This window comes from Sapajus apella, unplaced genomic scaffold (genome assembly GCF_009761245.1).
Source record: "Sapajus apella isolate SASKATOON/1434 unplaced genomic scaffold, GSC_monkey_1.0 scaffold68, whole genome shotgun sequence".
Classification (NCBI taxonomy): domain Eukaryota; kingdom Metazoa; phylum Chordata; class Mammalia; order Primates; family Cebidae; genus Sapajus; species Sapajus apella.
The window spans coordinates 2,712,403-2,735,356 of NW_022437008.1; the positions used below are offsets into that span (position 1 = coordinate 2,712,403).

Genomic DNA, 22,954 nt, shown 5'->3' on the forward strand with positions numbered 1-22,954 from the left:
TATTTATACATCAACCACTTGTCTTAATTTATTGCCACCCAATTGCTATTTATGTATTCGTGTGTGTAAACCCAACTCACCTCTGGGAAAATGTTTATTTTTCTACTTTTTATAAGGCTTGTTGAAATAAAGAGTGAGGAAAAGACATGGATGACGCGGGCCTGCGTGTGTGTTGGTGTGCATTTCCTTTGCGTTGCTGCCGTAACAAATTACCCCAAAGGCAGCATCTTCCAAAGACACAGTCGATGAGCTGGGGGTCTGATGTCAGAGGCTCGCTGGCCCTGGCGGTTTCTCTCTTGTGGGGCTCACAGGCTGGAATCCAAGTGTTGCTGTCGGGTTCTTACTGGGGGCTCTGGGAAAATGCTCGTTTCGGGGTCAGTCACAATGTTGGCAGATCACTGTTCGTTGCTGCTGTAGGACGGAGGTTCCTGCCCTCCTTCTGGCTGTGGGTCCACCCTGAGCTGGCTCTGCCGAAAGAGACCTCCACTCCTCTCGCTGGGCTAACCTCCACCCTCCCGGCAGTGGGCTATCTCCTGCTCCTCCTGCAGCGGAGGGTCCTCTCGCATCCTCCCGGAAGTTAACTTCCCCCATCCTGTTGTCAGTCATCCTCTAATCCCACTGGGGGCGTCTAACCTCCATCCCTTCTGCTGGGGGCTAACCGGTGCCCTTGCTCTCTAGGAAGAGTCGCTCCTGCTGATGGACTGCAGGTGCCACTCCTGCCTCTTCCCCTGGACCGGAGATCAGAGGTAAAATACATAATGTATCCTATTCCCCATGACAGTGGAGGACAGAATGATTTCACTGCCCTGAAAACTCACTGCTCTTCTCCACCCATGCTTCTCTCGCTCTTCATGGTCCCTGCCGATTGGACCCTCCATCTCAGAGCCAGCAACACTGCCCCAAACCTTCTCATGCTTGGAAACTCTCTGACCTCTCCTGCCACGCTGTTCTTGTGCTTCCAGCTAGAGAAAGCCTTCCACGTTTCAGGGCTTGGGTGATGAGATTGGCACCCAGGAAGATTCCCCAGTGACAGTCCACATGCCATAATCACATCTGCAAAGCTCCTTTGCCTAGTGACCTAAGATATACACCGGGCCCAGGGATGAGGTGCTGGGCATCTTTGGAGTGGCATCTCTGGCTTCCTACAGTGTGTGTGTGATTGTGTTTCTGATTGTGTGTCATTGTAGTTGTGGGATTGTGTGTGTGTCCTCTCCACCTCAGCATGTGTGAGGGGTCATTTAGAATGCATTGTGCTAGGCTGGGTGCAGTGGCTCATGCCTGTAATCCCAGCACTTTGGGAAGCTGAGGTGGGTGGATCACCTGAGGTCAGGTGTTTGGACCAGCCTGGCCAACATGGTGAAACTCTGTCTCTACTAAAAATACAAAGTTAGCCAGGCATGGTGGTTTATGCCTGTAATTCCAGCTACTCGGGAGGCTGAGGCAGGAGAAACGCTTCAACCTGGGAGGTGGAGGTTGCAGTGAGCTGAGATTGTGCCACTGTGCTCCAGCCTGGGCAACAGTGTGAAACAAACTCTGTCTCAAAAAAAAAAAAAAAAATTAGCCAGGTATGATGGTGCACACCTGTAATTTCAGCTGCTCAGGAGGCTTAGGCAGGAGAATCACTTGAACCTGGGAGGTGAAGATTGCAGTGAGGTGCGATCCCACCACTGCACTCCAGTCTGGGTGACCTAGTGAGACTGTCTCAAAAAATAATAATAATAATAATAATAATAATCAAAACCATCATTCATGTCACTAAACACACTGAGCAATTTCCATGTGCCTGAAATAACCTCAGCCCACTATACTTTTTGCTTATGTAAGCCACACAACAATCCCACAAAAAAAGTGTAAAGCCTTAAATACAAATGTGGGAAAAGGAAAGAGGCTGAAAAAAAGCCAGCAAACCATCTAGCTTTAATGCGAGGAAAAGAACAGCACACAAACTCAAAGAAATGGGCCATGAGCAGTGGCTCACCGTGTGATCCCAGCACTCTGGGAGGCCAAGGCAGGTGGATCATCTGAGTTCAGGGGTTCAAGACCAGCCTGGCCAACAAGGTGAAACCTCGTCTCTACTAAAAATAGAAAAAAATTAGCCAGGCATGGTGGTGGACGCCTGTAATTCCAGCTACTCGGGAGACTGAAGCAGGAGAATCTCTTCAACCCGGGAGGTTGCAGTGAGCCGAGATCGTGCCATTGTACTCCAGCCTGGGCAACAAGAGTGAAATTGCGTCTCAAAACAGAAACAAAAAAAAAAAAAAAGAAAAAAAGAAAGAAAAAATAAGGAAGTCTCTGAGCCTACTCTGGCTCGGAGACTGCCTGATAAAAAATAATAAGTTTAAAAAATAAGAGAGAGAGAGAGAGTGTATCAATGACCAATATTAAGCAATAAGAAATAGGAAACCGCTCTACAAATCTCAAAACTCCAAGAACATGTCAGCAGTTTTTGTGTGTGTATTGTGTCCACTTCACTATGAGGGAAACTGAAGCTTAGAGAGGTTGAGTAACTTGTCGAAGCCCACACAGCACATAAAAGGCAGAGATGGGATTTGAACCTGCGGTCCTGGACCCTCTCAATCTCTGGGCTATGGCGCCACCTCGCGAGCGTTTCTGGGCTCCCCCTTCCCCGGCTCTGTGACCGGCGAAACCCCACCTCCTCGCCGGGCTTTGAGAACCACTGTTTCCAAGCCACATAGTTATGATTGCTTTGGGATTACAGTATCCCTTAAGTATATAATACTGGTTAAATAATCTGGTTGGGTGCAGTGGCTCATGCCTGTAACCCTAACACATTGGGAGGCCAAAGCAGAAGGATCGCTTGGGCCCAGGAGTTAGAGGCCAGCCTGGGCAACATAACAAGACCTCACCTCTAAAAAAATTTTTATGGCCGGGTGTGGTAGCTCACGCCCGTAATCCCATCACTTTGGGAGGCTGAGGCAGATGGATCATGAAGTTTGAGACCAGGAGTTTGGGATCAGCTTGACCAACATGGTGAAACCCCATCTCTACTAAAAAAAAAACCAAAAATTAGCCAGGCGTGGTGGTGCACACCTGTGATCCCAGCTACTCAGGAGGCTGAGTCAGGAGAATCACTTGAACCTGGGAGGCAGAGGTTGCTGTGAGCCGAGATCGCGCCATTGCACTCCAGCCTGTGACAGAGTGAGACTCCGTCTCAAAAAACAATTTTTTTTTAATTAGCTGGGCATGGTGGTGTGTACCTGTAGTCCCAGCTAATAAGGAGGTTGAGGCAGGAAGATTGCTTGAGGTCAGGAGTTCGAGGCTACCGTGAGCTTTGACCACACCACACCACTCCAACCTGGGCAACAGAGCAAGACCAAGTCTCAAAAAAAGAAAGAAAATGTCATTTAGCGTTTTATCTTTGCAAAATTGTAATGCATTCTGATGACCCAATATGAGCTTACGTGCTGATCGGAATATTTTCCTGTATTTATGCAACACACATCATTTTCATTTAAATTATGTACAACCTATAATGTTTATTGTTTATGTTCAAGTACCACCCTGGTGGAGACAAATACTTTCCTTTTTCTTCTAGTGGCAATTTCACATGTATAGCAATCTAGAAATCTCCTTTTTGATGCTCTGCTGAAAAATGTCCAATCAAGGTTGTAAGATCCAAAAAGAGGATTTATTATTATACAAATCAAAATATCCCAGTGGATATGAAACCAACCAACCAACCTGTCATTCTTCCCACTGCGTTCCTTCGCAATGCCCCTGTTCTAACTCTTTTCACATGGTGTTCAAATTATTGATTTATTTACCATCTGACATTCTCAAGGGCTCATGGGTTCCTCAAGGGCAGGACAGTCTTCTATTTTTAAAAAAAATTGTGTAATAAGGAGATGTTTGTTTTTCTACTATTTGTCTAGTTTGTGTTAATAAATACTGAGGAAGTTGTTTCTGGGTGAGGACACTGCACATGTGGGCGTGTGTGTGTGTGTGTGTGCGTGTGTGTGTGATGTGTGCTTATGTGAACGTGTCAGATATGTGTGTGTGAGATTTCATATGATACGAGGTGGTTCATGCCTATAATCCTAGCATTTTGGGAGGCTGAGGTGGGAGGATTGCTTGAGGCCAGGAATTTGAGATCAGCCTGACCAACATACCGAGACCCCGTCTTTATTTAAAAAAAAAAGAAAAAAAAAAAAGAGGCTGGGTTGGGTGGCTCACACCTGTAATCTCAGCACTTTGGAAGGCTGAGGTGGGTGGATCACCTGAGGTCAGGAGTTCAAGACCAGCCTGGCAAACATGGCAAAACCCCGTCTCTACTAAAAATACAAAAAAAAAAAAAAAAAAAAATTAGCTGGGTGTGGTGGCGGGCACCTGTAATCCCAGCTACTTGGGCGGCTGAGGCCGAGGGAGGTGGAGGTTGTGGTGAGCTGAGATCGAGCCGTTGAACTCCACCAGCCTGGGCAACAAGAGTGAAACTGAAAAAAAAAAAAAAGATTTCACAGGTGTGAGATTTGTAGGGTGTAGGGCAGGAGTGGAGGAAGATGGAGGCTTGTCTGTGACAGTGGCTATGTGGCTCTGTTGGGGGACGGGGTGTGTGTAACTGTCTGTTGCCCCAGAGCTGTGCATGTGTCTACCCTGGAATTCACCAGTAAGAATCCAGGACCATCGGTAGCTGGTTTGTGATGTGTGTCCCTACGCCCTGCCCATGCGTGTGATGTGGGATTGAAAATGCAGTGCCCATGCCCTGGGTCTCTGTGGGCTCTGTCGGATGCGGGCCGTGTGCTGGTCCTCGGTGGGTTCCATATTCCTTCCTGTGTCTGGGTCTGTCTCCCCGTCAGGGTATCCCTGGCCATGTCGCTCTCTGTGTCTGAAGCTCATAGCCCTCCAGCATGGGTGGTACTCTAGGTGACTCTGCTACACCCTCCATCCCTGTGTCTGAGGCAGTGCAGAGCCAGAAGGTGGGTGTTCTCTGTTCCTGCGGCCAAGGAGGCTCTCTGGGAAGTTAGCAGCTGGAGATTAGATTTCAAAGGATCATGAAAGGAAAGGAGAAAGAAGGATCCCTGGGCAGGGCAGGGCCAAGGACCAGGGTCTCAGAGCTGTTAGAGCAGTCATGACAGCTTCCATGGACTGAGTACCTATCATGTGCTGGACACTGTGCTTTATGCTTTCATGCTTTATGGTTTTGCATTTATACTATTATGTTAATGCAATATTGTATATTAGGTATATTACATATATGTGTATATATACTTTTTTTTTTGGAGATGGAATCTCTGTCGCCCAGGCTGGAGTACAGTGGTGCGATCTCGGCTCACTGCAACCTCAGCCTCCCAGGATCAAGTGATTCTCCTGCCTCAGCCTCCTGTGTAGCTGGGATTACAGGCATGCACCACCACGCCTGGCTAAGTTTTGTATTTTTAGTAGTGGCCATGTTGGTCAGGCTGGTCTCAAACTCCTGACCTCAAGTGATCCTCCCGCCTTGGTCTCCCAAAGCTCTGGGATTACAGGCATGAGCCTCTGTGCCCAGGCTAACTAATTTATTCCTCATACCAGCACTCTGAGGTAGGTACCATCAGTGTGTCCTTGAAGCCTTTGTGTGCACAAGCTCGTAGAGGTGCTGGGATTTGACTTTATGGGCTGTCCTCCTAACCACGTCCCTTCTACCATCCCCTGTAAGCTTCTCAACATTCCTACAGTGTAGGAGGAAATATTACCCATTTCACAGATGAGGAAACCGAGGCCCACACCTGTACTGACAGAGCCAGTGGACCCTTGTCTGTCTAATCAGCACATCCATACTCTTCACTCTTGACCCTGTTTAGAGGAGACACTGGGAACTCCAAAGAACCTTGGAAGGGCTCTGGCCAGGCTCCCAGAGGTCCGGGTCCCAGTCCAGCCCAAGGGTCCCAATCTCCCTCCCCTTCCTGTGCTGCTCTAATTTTTCCTTTGCCTTGTTCCTTTTTTTCTTTTTTCTTTATTTTATTTTATTTTATTTTTGAGACACAGTCACTCTGTCGCCCAGGCTGGAGTGCAATGGTGCAATCTTAGCTCACCGAAACCTCCGCCTCCTGGGTTCAATCAGTTTTCCTGCTCAGCCTCCCTAGTAGCTGAGATTACAGGCACCTGCCACCACACCTGGCTGATATTTGTATTTTTAGTAGAGACAGGGTTTCACTATGTTCTACTGGCTGATTGGTAAGAGCTCATTTTATATGGTATGAATTGAGTCTATTTTTTTCTAGAAGGATTTGTGTTTTTTTTTGTTTTTTGGGCGTTTTGTTTTGTTTTTTTGCTATATGCCAGTTTTACAGTTGCATACAGCTCAAAAGGTCCACCACTTGTTTTACAGATTGAAGATTTCCAACATCAGTTGAGAAAGTCTCCTGGCTCCTGGGGCGGGAGTGGCAGGCTGTTTCCTCTCGTTCTCTCTCCTAGGCTTGTCCTTAGTGTGGGTGAGGCAGAGGTGTGATTTCTTGTCAGTTTGTACGCATCCCTTTTTTTTTTTTTTTTTTTTTTTTTTGTTGGGGCTCTCCCTTTCACCCCCGGGGGGGGGGAGGGATGTGAGTTTGTGTCACTGCAACCTCCGCCTCCTGGGGTCAGGTGATTCTCATGTCTCAGCCTCCTGAGTAGCTGCAACTACAGGTGCGTGCCACCACGCCTGGCTAATTTTTGTACTTTTTAGTAGAAATGGGGTTTCACCACGTTGGCCAGGCTGGTCTTGAACTCCTGGCCTCAAATCATCCACCTGCCTCGGTCTCCAAAAGCGTTGGGATTCCAGGTGTGACCCGCCACGCCCAACCTGTGTGCACTCTATATATTATAGCTTGTAATGCTATGCTGTTTGAAATATTGCAAATATCTCCTCAAGCCTTTGTACCTTGTCTTGCAAAAGGCTTTTAACGTGTTATGCAAATACTGCTATCTGGTACTTCACAGATTCTGGATTGCCAGCCGTGGTTAGGAAGATTGCCCAGTCTGAGTCTGGTGGGGGTGGGGGTTGGGGCTCCTCCCCATCTCCTTCTCTACCTGCCCCCACCCACCAGGGCTGCTCTCCTTATCTCCAGCTTCTCCTTTCCCAAGGTCCTGCCTCCCAAGGAGGGAGCCTGCCCAGCCAGGAGGCCCCAGCTTCCCCCTCCTGCCTTCCCCTCCCAGACTTTCTGTATTTAGAATAAGGGTGGTTCCATTTCTTTCTTTTCTTTTTTTATTTTCTAGCTCTGTTGCCCAGGCTGGAGTGCCGTGAAACGATCTCGGCTCGCTGCAGCCTCGAACTCCTGGGCTCAAGCTATTCTCCCACCACAGCTTTCTGAGTAGCTTCGACTATAGGCCACGCCACCGTGCGGAGCCAATTTTATTTTTCAGTAGAGACGGGATCTTGCTATGCTGCCTAGACAGGTCTCAAACTCCTGGGCTCAAGCAGTCTACCTGTCTAGGCCTCCCAAAGTGCTGAGATTACAGACGTGAGCTACCAGCAAACCCCTTGTCAATTTTTTTTTTTTTTTTTTTTTTTTTTTTTTTTTGAGATGGAGTCTCCCTCTGTCACCCAGGCTGGAGTGCAGTGGTGTGATCCTGGCTCACTGCAACCTCTGCCTCCCCAGTTCAAGTGATTCTCCTGCCTCAGCCTCCTAAGTAGCTAGGATTCCAGGCTCGTCCCACCATGCCTGGTTAATTTTTGTATTTTTAGTAGAGATGGGGTTTCACCATGTTGGTCAGGCTGGCCTCGAACTCCTGATCTCCTGATCTATCCTCCTCAGTCTCCCCAAGTGCTGGAATTACAGGCGTGAGCCACTGCGCCGGGCCCCCTTGTCAATGTTTAAGAGCTCTTCCCATTTCTGTCTTTTAACCTGTGCCACCCTGTGTGTTGCAAATGACTCTTCCTCAAGTCCTGTCTATCGTCTGTCTTTATAATGTTGTCACCTAACATTTTAAGGTGCCAGGTTGTATACACAGCGTCCGCCTTGTCAGCTTCCGACCTAAGTGAGGCAGGTCTCCGGGCTCCAAGGGGAGGGGCGCCCTCCCCTTCCCTCGCTGATTCCAAATCTCGCAGCTTGTACCTTCCCACGGGTCCGGCGCATAAAAGCGGGCGGGGCAGCGGCGGGGCACTGCCACCATGTCCCCGCTGCGCCCGCTGCTGCTGGCCCTGGTCTTGGCCGTCACGCCCTGCGCCCGGGGCGCCTGCCCGGCGCCCGCCGACCTGAAGCACTCGGACGGGACGCGCACGTGCGCCAAGCTCTACGACAAGAGCGACCCCTACTATGAGAACTGCTGCGGGGGCGCCGAGCTGTCGCTGGAGCCGGGCGCCGACCTGCCCTACCTGCCCTCCAACTGGGCCAACATCGCCTCCTCGCTCGTGGTGGCCCCGCGCTGCGAGCTCACCGTGTGGTCCCTGAAAGGCAAGGCGGGCAAGACGCACAAGTTCTCCACCGGCACCTACCCGCGCCTGGAGGAGTACCGCCGGGGCATCTTCGGAGACTGGTCCAACGCTATCTCCGCGCTCTACTGCAGGTGCCCGGCCGCCCACCCCAGGCCCCGGCCCCAGCTCCGCACAACCCCCCACACCCACCTCCCAAGCCCCGAGGCTGCTCCGCACCCCTGAGCTCCCTGCTGGAACTGGGAGCACCAGGCCTCCCGACAACCCGTCCTGAGGCCGCATCTCAGAGCCCATACCCAAACCAGGTCCTCCTTCTCCGCACCTCCAGCACCTGGTCCCCACTCCACCTGCAGCCCACGCCCCTGGGACCTCTCCACCCCAGCTCTGGGATTCAAAGCCAACCCTCCACCCCTTCTGGAATCTTCCACCTACCCACCTGCCCACCGCTGTACTTCCCAGGGAGGGCTGGCTAATTCTGGGAACTGAGAGCTCCTAGACCCCTCACCTTGGAGTCCCCAACCGAAGCCAGTCCCCAGCCCTCAGATCATCACATCTGAAAGCTCCCAGACCCAACTCTAGGAACTCACAGACTCTAAAACTAACACAGACCTCAAGAGCCCAGACTCAATTACAGAAACACCCAGTGAGCCTTCACACTCCCCACTCCCCTAGACCCTCTAGGCCAGCCTCAGCCCCTAAAACCAGTCCCACAGGCCACCCCCAGACCCAACCCTGGAGGCCCCTGAGCCCACCTTGTGCTCACAGACTGGGGACCTAGATCCAGTGGTGACACCTTCCCAAGCCCTCTCAGCCACTCCTGTCCCCCAGGAGCTCCAAGAGCCCCCAGCTCCAAACTCCCAGTCTAGGATCCCTGGTTCCTGAACTTGGAACCTCAGACCCAGACGCCCCAGCCCCCACCCAGCCTCAGGCTTCTGGAACCCCCCAGACCCTGGGTCTCGGAGAGCCCTGGAAGTAATTCTTGATTACATTTCAGGTGCAGCTGATGCTTTGCTGGTCTCTCAACTGCAGCTTCCACGGAGTGCTAAGCCCCTCACTTGGCCTGTCCCTGGGCTCTGCTCCAGGGCCCCAAGACCCAGAAGGAGGAGCATTATGCCTGCCCCTCCCCCCTCCCCTGCAATACAGCCTTTCCTACAGTTGCTTCATACAGTCTGTCATCTGCTTGTCCCTGGGACCCAAGTCCTCACTGGACTGGGTGGGATGGAGGCGAGAGCAGCGTGGTGGGGCCTGGGTCAGCCCGTAACCAGGACAATGCCTTGGATGAGGACACGCCATAGATTTGGACATGGTTTTAGGTGTGTTCAAGACACGCCCCCACAGAAGGACATATGAGTGAATCACGGGGGAACCTGGGCTGATGTTAATGTGAAATATGCCCCACCCTTTTCGGTAAATAGCACTTCCTTAGCTGGGCAAGGTGACTCAGGCCTACAATCCTAGCATTTTGGGAGGCTGAGGTAGGTGGATAACTTGAGGTCAAGAGTTCGAGACCAGCCTGGCCAACATAGTGAAACTCCATCTCTACTAAAAATACAAACATTAGTTGGAAATCACTTGAACCTGGGAGGCAAAGGTTGTAGTGAGCCGAGATCATGCCACTGCACTCTAGCCTGGGCAACAGAGTGAGACTCTGTCTCCAAAAAAAAAAAAAAAAAAAAGCCCTTTCTTGAGCCGTTTCTGGCCTCCCAGAGGCCTCTGGACTCCCTCCATCGTTCCTGCAGGGGACAGCAGGGGGCTTTCTAGGACCCGCCCAGGGTTAGGACTAGGATCCGCAAATAATCAGATTGGGGCCTTGAACTTAGAGGTTGTCAAATACTTTTAATCCCCACATCCTATATTTCTGTTCTCGTCGCAGTCTGTGTCCCCACCTCTCCCATGAATGAAGGACTTTGATGGATGCCTGGGTTTGGGGGCTCTGCGGTAGCTGGAGAGGATACACAAAGGGTCCTTGGAGGAGACGGTGGGAGGAGAGCTCTGAGGGGATGACCACTGCAGACAGCAGGAGGGAGCTAGGGGAGATTCTGAGACTTAAGAGATATAAACGCCAGGCCATGTGGCTCACGCCTGCAATCCCAGCACTTTGGGAGCCAAGGCGGGTGGATCACCTGAGGTCAGGAGTTCAAGACCAGCCTGGCCAACATGGTGAAACCCCATCTCTACTAAAATACAAAAATTAACCAGGTGTGGTGATATGCACCTGTAATCCCATCTACTTGGAAGGCTGAGGCAGGAGAATCACTTGAACCTGGGAGACAGAGGCTGCAGTGAGCCGAGATCGTGTTACTGCCTTCCAGCCTGGGTGACAGAGCGAGACTCCATCTCAAAAATGATAAATATTAAAATAAAAAAAAAGAGAGAGATGGAGAATAGGTAAGTGGAGATGCTAAAGGGAGATGTGTGAAGAGATCAGAGGTCAGGGTCAGAAGGTCCCCGGGTTGTGAAGATCACGGAAGATCAAGGATCGGGGGGGGGTAAATGGGGCAGGAACTGAGTGAAGTGAATGGTTCCATTCCCCCTTCAACACACATTCGCTCCACCCACTCTGTGCACAGTCCTGGGCTGGGTGGTGCCAGCGACACAGCAGTGAGCAATCCATTTCAGTGGAGTTCAAAGCATTCAGCATCCTTGGGCACAGGTGTCTATGCATTCACTCAGCAGAGAACTACGGAGCACCCGCCAGAGCATCTGTCAGGCACTGAATTTACAAGGCGTGGCTCTGCCCTCATGGGGCTCAGCGAGTGCTGGGAAAGGCCAGAGTCCACTGTTCAGGAGTGTGTGAAGCTGTCAATCAAGAGAGAAGCCAGGGGGCCAGGCAGGAATAAGGGGCCTAGGAGGTGGCTAAGGGTTAGGGGTTTCTAAAGGTCAGGGAGGGGTGCCATGGGGTCAGAACAGATGTGGAGCCAGCCAGTCACTCCCGGAGCTGCACAGACACAGAGGAGTCGGTCACCCGTGTCCGCCGCAGCCCGCCAGGCTCCCTGCGGTTCTTGGCCTTGTGCAGGAAGTGGATGAAGCGCACGCCGGAACCGTAATGACGGAATACGTGGGACACCTGTGGTGACAGCACCCGGAGTTAGGGAGGAGCCTTTTTTGAGGACCCGAGGACCTGCTCTCCTCCCTCTGTGAGGTCTTGGGAGAAGACCACATGTCTGGGGTGGAGGCCTGGGGCCGGGAGTCTCACCTGGACCCAGCGGCCAGGGGGGCCTCTCCCAGAAGTCCGGGGGGCCACGTGGTGCTGAGCAATGACTGTGCGGCGGTCGGCCGCCAGCAGCCAGACGTGCAGCTCATAGACGCACGCGTCCAGCCGGCTGTCCTCAAACCTGCAGCGGGGTCCAGGCCTTCAGCTGCCACTGCAGTCTCAGCTGCGCAGCCCCAGCCCTGGCCCTGGTCCCCATTCAGCACACATGCTGCCACTCACTCTGTGCACAGCCCTGAGCTGCGGGGTGCTGGCAACATAGCAGTGACCAAGACAGCCCCACACCCATGCACACAGGATTCATAGTCCAGTGAGGGAGGCGGGCATGCCACCAAACATGACAGCCAGGAATGGCCAAGACTGGGATGGGGAGCACAGGCAGAGGCGTCAGGGCCAGGATGGGGGGACCCACGCAGAGGGGTCAGGGCCTGAATTGGGGACCCAGGCAGTGGGGTTGGGGCTGGAATTAGGGACCCAGGCAGAGGGGTCAGGCCCAGAATTGGGGACCCAGGCAGAGGAGTTGGGGCTGGAATTGGGGACCTAGGCAGAGGGTTTGGGGCTGGAATTGGTGACCCAGGCACAGGGGTTGGGGCCGGAATTGGGGGCACAGAGAGGTTGGGACCGGGATTGGGGGGCACAAGGCACTGGATAAATGCACCTGGCCCAGCTGAGGGGTTTTCAGGGAAGGCTTCCTGGTGGAGCTATGTGTAAGTGACTGCTAAGGAATAAGAAGGAATTTGTCTTGAGAATAGAGGGCAACAGACGTTTAAGAAATAAGGAATAGGCCGAGCAGTGTGGCTTACTCCTATAATCCCAGCACTTTGGGAGGCTGAGGTAGACAGATCACTTGAGGTCAGGAGTTCGAGACCAGCCTGGTCAACATGGAGAAAATCCATCTCTACTAAAAATACAGAAATTAGGCGGGCATGGTGGCGTGCACCCAGTTACTTGGGGAGGCTGAGGCAGGAGAATTGCTTGAACCTGGGAGGTGGAGGTTTCAGTGAGCTGAGATTGCACTACTGCACTCCAGCGTGGGTGACAGAGTGCGGCTCTGTCTCAAAAAAAAAAGAAAGAAAGAAAAAGAAATAAGGATCAGCTTCAGTCACTCCCTGGCACATTTCAAAATCTGAAAGACTCAAAGAGAATGGGCCAGGAAGGTAGGCAGGGCAGGAGCCTGCAGCACCAGGAAGGCCTTGATGGGGGCTGAGAACATGGGGAACTGGGGTAAGGCTCACGCTCTGGGCAGCCCTGCGTGATCGGGGGTGAGGCTGCAGGGCAGGGGCACGCACCAGTCCATGACGGTAATGTCTGGCTGCTCGTCATCCAGCAGCTCCTCCCACAGGCCCTCAGCCAGGAGGTCCACGCACTGCTGCTTCACGGTCCAGCTGCAAACGAGGGGCCGGGAGAGGCGGGGTCTGCGATCTGCTGGGGTTCCGGGGATCTCCAGGAAGCAGGAAGCGCTGTCTCAGCGCTTTCTTAGGGAGAGCTTGAGTCCCACATGCGGGGTGCTCCCTCAGCACCTTTCAGTCTCAGTCCCCATGGGCCCCTCTGAGGACAATGCGTCCTGAACCCCATGCCACAGACGTGGAACCTGAGGCTGAGGATGGAGATGTGCCCAAGGTCAAGCAGCAAATGTGGCAGAGCCAGGATCCCAGCCTTGGCCTGTGTCACCGAGCCACTGAGTCACATCAGCTCATCTACTGTGCAGGAGCAAGGCTTGTTTCCTGGAGGACGGGGTGGCCTGGGTGATCCTCCCCTCCCAGGGAAAGAGCCTTAGAATAATTACAACAGTAACAGTAATGGCCAGGCGCGGTGGCTTACCCCTGTGATCCCAGCACTTTGGGACACCATAGGCGGGCAGATCACTTGAGGTCAGGAGTTTGAGACCAGCCTGGCCAACATGGTGAAACCCCGTCTCTACTAAAAATACAAAACTGAGCTGTGCGTGGTGGCTCGCAGCTGTAACCCCAGCTACTCAGGAGGCTGAGGCAGGAGAATTGCTTGAACCTGGGAGTCAGAGTTTGCAGTGAGCTGAGGTGCCTCCCTTGCACTCCAGCCTGGGCGACAGGGGGAGGCTTCATCTCAAAACCAAAACCAAAACCCAGTAATAGCTGCTATGGACTGGTGCTAGCCAGGCCTGGCCGGGCCCTATGCTGTGTGTTTTACAGGCATTCTCTCTTGTGCTGACGCTGTTTACAGAGCAGGAAATAGAGGCCCAGAGAGGCCAAGTCAGTTTCTCCAGGTCTCACAGCGAGGAAGGGCAGAGCCGGAATTGGAGCACGGGCCACAGCGGTCCTGACGACTCACCTTAGGTTCTGCTGGAGTTTCTCGGTTCTAATGAACCAGCCGCGGAAATTCCCTGCAGGTTGGGGAGCAAAGGGTTAGAACACCCCAACCCTGGAGGACCCTCCTCACCCTCAGCAACCCAGCCTCCAGACACTTACCCAGAGTCTCCAGGGGTCGCTGGGTGGGACCAGTAGGGGGCGCTGGCTCATAAATGTTGATGCCTGAAACGCACAAGTGAGTGGAGCCTCCGGCCAGCCCCTCCACCCTCCACGGCCTCACCCCTCCCTACCCGCAGGGCTACACTGGAAGGGCAGGAATCTGTGCCAGGTCGGGGCAGCTGGGCAGGGATAAGGGATAAGGGGGAGGGCGATGCCAGGGGAGTAAGCGGCGTGTGGTGAGACAGAGACAGAGGAACAAAGAGAAGAACCCAGAGAAAGAGACAGGCCAAGAGTTTGAGACCAGCCTCGCCAACATGGCAAAACCCTGTCGCTACTAAAAATACAAAAATTAGCCGGGTGTGGTGGTGTGTGCCCATAGTCCCAGCTACTCAGGAGGCTGAGGCAGGAGAATGACTTGAACCTGGGAGTTGAAGGCTGCAGTGAGCTAAGATGGCACCACTGCACTCCAGCCTGGGTGACAGCAAGACTCCATCTCAAAAAAAAAAAGAGAGAGAGAGAGAGAGAGACAGAAACATAGGCAGAGGGGAGAGAAAGAGGAGAGAGAGAGAGGGAGAGGCGTGAGACAAAGAGGTAAGTGAGAGACAAGAGAGAGACGGGGTAAAACGGAGAGGCACAATGACAGAAAAGGAGACAGAGGGATGCAGAGAAATGCAGAGACAGAGAGAGACAAAGAAAGAGAGATAGGAAAACAAAGAGGGAAAGAAGAGACAGATGGTCAAGGTGGTGCCTCCCGGCTGCTCTGCTCGGGGACGTGCGCACCTTCGGGGTTGGGCGATCGCAGCAGGTTGCGGTAGAGCGGCCTCCGAAGCAGGAGCAGCTTCCAGGTGAGGCGCAGGGGCAGGTCCAGGGTCCCGCTCAGCGGCCCCCACTTCTCCAGCAGCAGCTGCCGCGCGTGGGCCTCGGACGGCTCCTCCGGCTCGGGGAGCTCGGGGGTCTCGGGTGTCTCTGGGGCCGCGGGCGATGGCGGCGACGGCGGCGGTGACGGCGACCGTGGCGAGGGGGGCAGCTCCTGGGGGTTCGCGGGCCCGTCGGCCTCCATCCCGCCACCGAGCGCACGTCCTTCGCGCACCTCCTCCATCCCTCGAGGCTGCGCGACTGTCCCGGTTAGGCTGGGCTGGGTTAACTAGGAGCGGGAAGGGGTAGGGCACTCCGGCTGGCATTTAAGGGAGGGGCGTGTCGGGGGAGGATCTTGTCCCTCAGACCCAGGAGTCCAGGCCCCAGCCCCTCCTCCCTCAGACCCAGGAGTCCAGGCCCCAGCCCCTCCTCCCTCAGACCCAGGAGTCCAGACCCCAGCCCCCTTCTTAGGTCCCCAGACTTCCTGCCCTAATTTTCCCCAGGGCCAGCTGAGGACCCAGTGTGGGCCTGGCAGAGCGTGTGACGAATATCCTCACCTGGGACACCGCCTTGGGGTCCTGACATGTCCTGTCCAGAAAACCAAGGTGCGAAGAGCAGAGAGACACCCAAAACCAGAGATGAGGAGCCTCAGAGATGGGGGACACAGGGAGGCACAAAGATGGCAGCGAGAGGGAAGCAATGACCCCAACTGGGTGTTCTGGGGACCAGTACCCCTGCCCGGTACTGGGGGTGGGGGCTGCAGAAGCTTCCTCCTTCAGAGGTCATGGGAGGTGGGAGCGAGGGCTAGTGTGCAGGTGGGGACAGGAGGTCAGGTGTGGAGGAAGTGGGATGGCAGAGGAACCTGTAGGGCCAGATGCCCACTGCCACTTCCTGTCCTCGGCCACATCCCTCTACCTGGCTCAGGTGAGCTCAGGCGCTGAGCTGATGATCAGTGACATTCACCACAGTGAGGGCTTGCTTGCTTGCTCTCTCTTTCTCTCCCTCTCTTTCTTCTTCTCCTTCCTTCCTTTCTTGTCTCTCTCTCTTTCTTTCTTTTGATGGAGTCTCACTCTGTCACCCAGGCTGGAGTGAAGTGGCGCGATCTTAGCTCACCGAGACCTCTGCCTCCCCAGGTTCAGGCGATTCTCCCGCCTTAGCCTCCCGAGTAGCTGGAATTACAGGCATGCGCCACCACGCCCAGCTAATTTTGTATTTTTAGTAGAAACGGGTTTCACCCTGTTGGTCAGCCTGGTCCCAAACTCCTGACCTCAGCTGATCCACCCACCTGGGCCTCCCAAAGTGCTGGGATAACAGGCGTGAGCCACCACACCAGGCCCACAGTGAGCGCTTTCTGTTAAGCGCTTCTAAGTTTATTTCATTCTCCTACAAAGACAAAGTGGGTGCTACTATGATTGGCATTTTATAAGTAAAAGAAATGTAAGGCCAGGCGCGGTGGCTCACTACCTACAGATCAGGGAACCAAGGCAAGAGAGGTGAAGTGACTGCCCTGGAAAGTGGGGGATTAACCAGTGCCTGGGGGGAAAACCAGGGGAGGGGGCAGATCCCGCCACTGCACTCCAGCCTGGGCGACAGAGTGAGACTCCACCTCAAAAAAAAAAAAAAAAGAAAAAGAAAATAAAAGTAACAGCAAACGTGTGTGTGCAGCCGTGTGCTGGTGGCGCCCTCTGGGATGGGTCTTACCACTACAACAACCCCGTGACAAGTGCCATTATTATTCCCATTTTACAGATGAGGAAACAGAGTCCACCTTCCCAGACCAGGTCCCATACGGTCCCAGATCACGCCACATGCTTCCACAGGCACTTCCTGCCCCATGCGCTCAGACACTCACAGACACTCAGGGCGGGGGACAGAAGTCACACCCTAGTGATGATGATCATGAAATTGAGGCTGCCCATGTGCCAGGCATTGCAGTAAGTCCATTAGGTGCAAGGGACTTAGGTAATTAATTAGATAATTAATTCAGTCTCCACATCCACCCTAGGAGGTAGAAATGACTAGGAAGTGGCATAACTAGGAGGTCACACCCATTTTGCAGATGAAGAAACTAGGCACAGAGAGGTCTAGTAACTCACCCAAGGCTGCACAGCTGGTACACAACAAGTTAGAGACACTCGCAAACAGAATCTTAGAGAACATGCACAGGGACACAGATTGAAATTACCCCAGGGGCTGGGGTCCGTGGCTCACACCTGTAATCTAACACTTTGGGAGGCTGAGGCTGGAGGATCACCTGAGCCCACGAGTTTGAGACCAGCCTGGATGACATGGTGAGACCCCATCTCTACAGAAAAATGAATAAATTATTTGAGTGTGGTGGAGCACACCTGTGGTCCCAGCTACTCAGGAGGCTGAGGTGGGAGGATCGCTTGAGCCCAGGAGGTCAAAGTTGCAATGAGCTGAGATCGCATCCCCAAATCCTAGCCTGGGTGACAGAGGCCGGGCACAGTGGCTCACGCCTGTTATCCCAGCACTTTGGGAGGCTGAGACGGGCAGATCACTTGAGGTCAGGTGTTCAAGATCAGCCTGGCCAACACAGTGAAATCCCCGTCTCTTCTAAAAGAAAATAAAATACAAAAATAAAAAATAAAAAAAAATTAGGCAGGCGTGGTGGTGCATGCCTATAGTCCTAGCTATTCAGGAGGCTGAGGCAGGAGGATCACTTGAACCTGGGAGGTAGGGGTTGCAGTGAACCGAGATCGTGCTACTGCACTCCAGCCTGGGCGACAGAGTGAGACTCCGTCAAAACATCAACAACAACAATTCACCCCTGAGGAAAAACACAGGTTCACACAGAAGCAAGCAGGAGATGATGGTTACATTTACTGAGTCCTGGACTCTGAACTTCACAAGCTGGCAGAGGAGGAAACTGGTAATTGTATCTCTACTGACAGACCAGGGAACTGAGGCAAGAGAGGTGAAGTGCCTGCCCTGGAAAGTTGAGAATTAACCCTTGCCTGGGGGGTGGAGAAAAACCAGGGGAGGGGGGAGCAGATGAACAAACACTGCGACTGGAAGTCCCCAGCAGATTCCCAGGCAAACACTGGCAGAGCCCAGGACACAGGCACGGCCAGGGACGCTCCCCCGCCACCACACACACACAAACCCACACCCTCGCCCTGGCTGCCCGCCCACCCTGCTTCAGACCATCATCACGATGGGGGAGGAGGCGGAGTGTCTGGTGAGTGGAGTCAGAGCTGTGCCAGGTCAGAATCCAGGGCAGGGAGTGGCTGGAAGCCGGAAGAGACCAGGACGGAAGAGCAGCCAGGCAGCCAGGAGCGTGGAGAGCGGTGGCGGGGTGCCGTGGTTTGGTCCTGTCATTGCAGCGCTTAGGGAGGTGGAGGCGGGCAGATCACTTGAGCCTAGGAGTAGGATACCAGCCTGGGCGACTTGGCGAGACCCCGTTAGCCAGGCATAGTGGCACATACCTGTAGTCCCAGCTGCTTGGGAGGCTGAGGCAGGAGGACTGTTTGAGCCTGGGAGGTGGAGGTTGCAGTGAGCTGAGATGGCACCACCACTGCGCCACAGCCTGGGCGACGGAGGAAGACCCTGTCTCAAAAAATAATAATAATAGTCAGGGCTCGGTGGTTTGTGCCTGTAATCTCAGAACTTTGGGAGGCTGAGGCGGGCAGATCACTTGAAGTCAGGAGTTCGAGACCAGCCTGGATAATACAGTGAAACCCCATCTCTACTAAAAATACAAAAAATTAACCGGGCGTGGTGGTGCATGCCTGTAATCCCAGCTACTGAGGAGAATCACTTGAACTGGGGAGACGGCGGTTGCAGTTAGCCAAGATGGCACCACTGCACTCCAGCCTGGGCAACAGAGCGGGACTCTCTATCTCAAAAAAAAAAAAAAAAAAAAAAAAAAGCCAGACACAGTGGCTCACATCTGTAATCCCAGCACTTTGGGAGGCCGAGGCGGCTGGATCATGAGGTCAGGAGTTCGAGACCAGCCTGGACAACACAGTGAAAACCCATCTCTACTAAAAATACAAAAAAATATTAGCCAGGCATGGTGGCGGGCACCTGTAGTCCCAGCTACTGGGGAGGCTGAGGCAGGAGAATTGCTTGAACCCAGGAGGTGGAGGTTGCGGTGAGCTGAGATTGTGCCATTGCGCTCCAGCCTGGGCGACAAGATTGAAACTCCATTTCAAAAAAAAAAAAAAAATTGAAAAAATAGATTCATAAATAAAGAAAACTAGAGTCTGCCGAGTAGAGACTGACACCCCTCCCACCTGTCCCAACCTGGCTGTGTTTTCATATCAACCTCTGTGGCTGTCACACCCACACGCATGACAGCCACAGGGGTTGGACTAAAGCCTGAACCCAGCCCCTCCCCCACTGAAGCCCTCCATGACTCCACAGTGCCCTCAGGAGAAAATCCCGGCTCTTTGGCCAGCATCCAAGGCCCTGGGTTTCTGGTCCCTGCCTCCAGGACCTGTTCTCTTGCATCTTAGGGCTTTTGTGGTTCCTAAACTCAGCAGTTACCAAACTTTACCGCAGGTCCTGTCAGATTCACGCAGGGAGGTTCTGAAAAATGTGCATTTCCAAGGGGTCTGGTTCAGTTCTTGTGATAGGCCCCGGAATTGATAAGAAACCCTTTTACTTCAATCTGAGGGATCCAGGGCCACAGCTAGGGCCCCGCAAAGCCAAGCGCATTATGTTTTGTTTCCCCCGAGACGGAGTCTTGCTCTGTCGCCCAGGCTGGAGTGCAGTGGTGCGATCTCAGCTCACTGCAACCTCTGCCTCCCAGGTTCAAGCAATTCTCCTGCCTCAGCCTCCCAAGTGGCTGGGATTACAGGCGTACGCCACCAAGCCCAGCTAAGTTTTTTTTTGTTTGTTTGTTAGGTTTTTTTTTTGCATTTTTAGTAGAAATGGGGTTTCACCATGTTGGCCAGGGTGGTCTTGAACTCCTGACCTCACAATCCACCCTCCTTGGCCTCCCGAAGTGCTGGGATTACAGGTGTGAGCCACATCGCCCAGCTTTTTCTTTTTCTTTTTTTTTTTTTTTTGAGAGAGGGTCTGGCTCTGTCTCCCAGGCTGGAGCCCAGTGGCACAATCTCGGCTCACTGCAACCTCAATCTCTTGGGATCTAGCGATCCTCCTGCTTCAGCCTCCCAAGCAGCTGAGACCGCAGGCGCACACCAACATGCCCGATTAATTTTTGTATTTTTTATAGAGACAGGGGTCTCCTCAAGTCACCCAAGGTGGTCTCCAACTCCTGAGCTCCAGTGATTCTCCCGCCTTGGCCTCCCAAAGTGTTAGATTACAGGTGTGAGCCACCACACCCAGCCCAGGAATGATGTATGTACACGACACAGATGACTCTCAAACACATTGTGATGAATGAAAGAAGCCAGGCAATATGGCGATACATTTTATGTATTTATTTTACAATTTTTAAATTTTTTGTAGTGATGGGGGTCTCACTGTGTTGCCCAGGTTGGTCTCCCACTCCCAGGTTCAAGAGATCCTCCAGCCTCAACTTCCCAAAGTGCTGGGATTACAGGTGTGAGCCACTAGACCTGGCCAGTGATAGATTTCAGAGCATAAAGAAAAAAGAAGCCAGGCACGGTGGCTCACGCCTGTAATCCCAGCACTTTGGGAGGCTGAGGTGGGCGGATCATGAGGTCAAGAGATGGAGACCATCCTGGCCAACATGGTGAAACCCTGTCTCTACTAAAAAATACAAAAAATTTGCTGGGCATGGTGGCGTGAGCCTGTAGTCCCAGCTACTCAGGAGGCTGAGGCAGGAGAACTGCTTGAATCCAGGAGGCGGAGATTGCAGTGAGCCGAGATTGTGCCACTGCACTCCAGCCTAGCACCTGGCGGCAACAGAGCAAGACTCCATCTCAAAAAAAAGAAAAAGATAAAAGAAGCCAAGCGTGGTGGCTCATGCCTGTAATCTGAGCACTTTGGGAGACTGAGTCAGGTGGATCACCTGAGGTCAGGAGTTCAAGACCAGCCTGACCAACATGGAGAAACCCCCGTCTCTACTAACAATACAAAAATTACCTGGGCATTGGTGCACGCCGGTGAGATCAGCTACTCGGAGGCTGAGGCATGGGAATCATTTGAACCAGGAGGAGGAGGTTGCAGTGAGCCGAAATTGTGCCACTGCACTCCACACTGGGCAATAGAGCAAGACTCTGTCTCAGAATAACTAAATAAAAGAAAAATAAATAAAAAGAAAGGAGCCAGACAAAAAAGAGCACCAGTCGGGTTTTTTGTTTTTTTTTTTTTTTTTTGAGATAGACAGTCCCGCTCTGTTGCCCAGGCTGGAGTGCAGTGGTGCCGTCTCGCCTAACTGCAAGCGCCGCCTCCCCAGTTCAAGGGACTCCAGTTGTATAAAGTTCTGGAAAAAAGCAAAACCCATCTAGAGTCTAAGTCGGCAGGTCTGTAATTTCAGGAGGCTGGTGGGGTTTCACTGCAAAAAGGTGCGCGAGCGAACACTGCGGGCTGACGAGAAAGTTCCGTTTGAACTGCAGCTGTCATTATATGGGTGTATCCATTTGTCAAAACAGCCAACTGTGGATTTAAAATGGGCGTATTTTATTGTATGTAAATTATACCTCAGTAAGAAACAAAACAAAAACAGTATGGCAATTCTATGTTGCTAATAAGGAAATACCTACAAGGCAATTATAAGGTATAAAAGCAAGCCATAGAACAGTGGGCTTGTGCTTCAAATGGATGCAGAAGAAGAAGAAAATACACACACACACACACACACACAATGAGGAGTTGTCAGGTCTCTTCCAGAAAGAGACTCTGGGAGTGAGATCTGGTCTCGGCCAAGACAGATGAGGGAAGGCAAGGACTTTGTATTCTACGGCCTCTGAACCTTTCGAAGTTGGCATCACGTGTGTGTATTACTTCTCTTAAGTATTACACTTTTTTTTTTTTGAGAGAGAGTCTCGCTCTGTTGCCCAGGCCGGAGTGCAGTGGTGCCATCTTGGCTCACTGCAGCCTCCACCTCCCCAGGTTCAAGTGATTCTCCTGCCTCAGCCTCCTGAGTAGCTGGGATTACAGGCATGGGTCACCACACCTGGCTAATTTTGTATTTTTAGTATAGGCGGAGTTTCACCATGTTGGTCAGGCTGGTCTTGAACTCCTGACCTCAGGTGATTTCCCACCTTGGCCTCCCACAATGCTGGGATTACAGGTATGAACTACCAAGCCTGGCCTCAGTATTACACTTTTAAGTGTAATTCTTTTTTTCTTGAGACGGAGTCTCGTTCTGTTGCCCAGGCTGGAGTGCAGTGGTGTAATCTCAGCTCACTGCAACCTCTGCCTCTTGGGTTCAAGCCATTCTCCTGCCTCAGCCTCCTGAGTAACTGGGATTACAGGCAACATGACACCACACCTGGATAATTTTATTATTATTATTTTTTTTTGTATTTTTACTAGAGACAAGGTTTCACCATGTCCAACTCCTGACCTCAGGTGAACCGCCCACCTTGGCCTCCCAAGGTGCTGGGATTACAGACGCGAGTCACCATGCCCGGTTTAAGTGTAATTTTTTTTTTTTTTTGAGACAGAGTTTCTCTCAGTCACCCAGGCTGGGGTGCAGTGGTGCCATCATAGCTCACTGTAACCCCAACCTCCTGGGCTCAAGCGATTTTCCCACCTCAGCCTTCCAGGTGGCTGAGATCACAGGCACACACCACCACTCCCAGTTAATTTGTAATGTTTTGTAGAGATGGGGGTCCCTCTATGTTGCCCAGGCTGGTGAAAGTATAATTTTTATAAAGCAAACAAGGTCTGGAGCCTCTCATTGCTCTTTCTACCACCTGTTCTTTCAACAGATGTTTAAGAGATGCCTTCAGTGGCCACGCCCTGTGCACTGGGGTGTAACCTGGTGAAAGAACTGACACCATTCCTGTCCGCATGAGGCTTGCAGCCTTGTAGGGGAAGGGAGGTCAACCACTTACAAGTCCACAAGTAACTAGCTAATTGAAAAACAGCACTAAGTGCTTTTGCTGTTAGGGCAGAGAAGCGCAGGTGGAAGCCTTGCCTAGATGGGGTGGTCAGGGAGGGCTTCTCCGAGGAGGTGATACTTGAGCAGAGACCTGA

The 22,954-nt window shown here is 52.6% G+C and overlaps 2 protein-coding genes and 1 pseudogene across 2 annotated transcripts; 1 reads left to right on the forward strand and 2 right to left on the reverse strand.

The window, feature by feature from the left end:
* The window catches only part of LOC116530825, a 9,569-nt pseudogene extending 9,003 nt beyond the window's left edge, over window positions 1-566 (reverse strand).
* A 7,517-nt stretch (window positions 567-8,083) lies between these two features.
* SYCN (syncollin) lies at window positions 8,084-8,569 on the forward strand. Its single transcript, XM_032249209.1, has one exon. The coding sequence runs from the start codon at window positions 8,084-8,086 to the stop codon at window positions 8,567-8,569; it is 486 nt and encodes a 161-aa protein (XP_032105100.1).
* Window positions 8,570-10,661: 2,092 nt separating this feature from the next.
* On the reverse strand, window positions 10,662-15,098 carry NCCRP1 (NCCRP1, F-box associated domain containing). Its single transcript, XM_032248840.1, has 6 exons — window positions 14,780-15,098; window positions 14,000-14,062; window positions 13,863-13,914; window positions 12,845-12,940; window positions 11,541-11,679; window positions 10,662-11,411 (listed from the first exon to the last, which is right to left on the reverse strand). The coding sequence occupies exons 1-6, from the start codon at window positions 15,096-15,098 to the stop codon at window positions 11,271-11,273; spliced, it is 810 nt and encodes a 269-aa protein (XP_032104731.1). The 3' UTR covers window positions 10,662-11,270.
* Window positions 15,099-22,954: the final 7,856 nt, after the last annotated feature.

Coding starts and splice junctions, on each gene's coding strand:
- NCCRP1 (XM_032248840.1), bottom strand. CDS start 15,098: ATGGAGGAGGTGCGCGAAGGACGTGCGCTCGGTGGCGGGATGGAGGCC. Junction 13,915..13,999: donor GCGACCCCTGGAGACTCTGG/GTAAGTGTCTGG, acceptor CCCAACCTGCAG/GGAATTTCCGCGGCTGGTTC. Junction 12,941..13,862: donor AAACTCCAGCAGAACCTAAG/GTGAGTCGTCAG, acceptor CCTCGTTTGCAG/CTGGACCGTGAAGCAGCAGT.
- SYCN (XM_032249209.1), top strand. CDS start 8,084: ATGTCCCCGCTGCGCCCGCTGCTGCTGGCCCTGGTCTTGGCCGTCACG.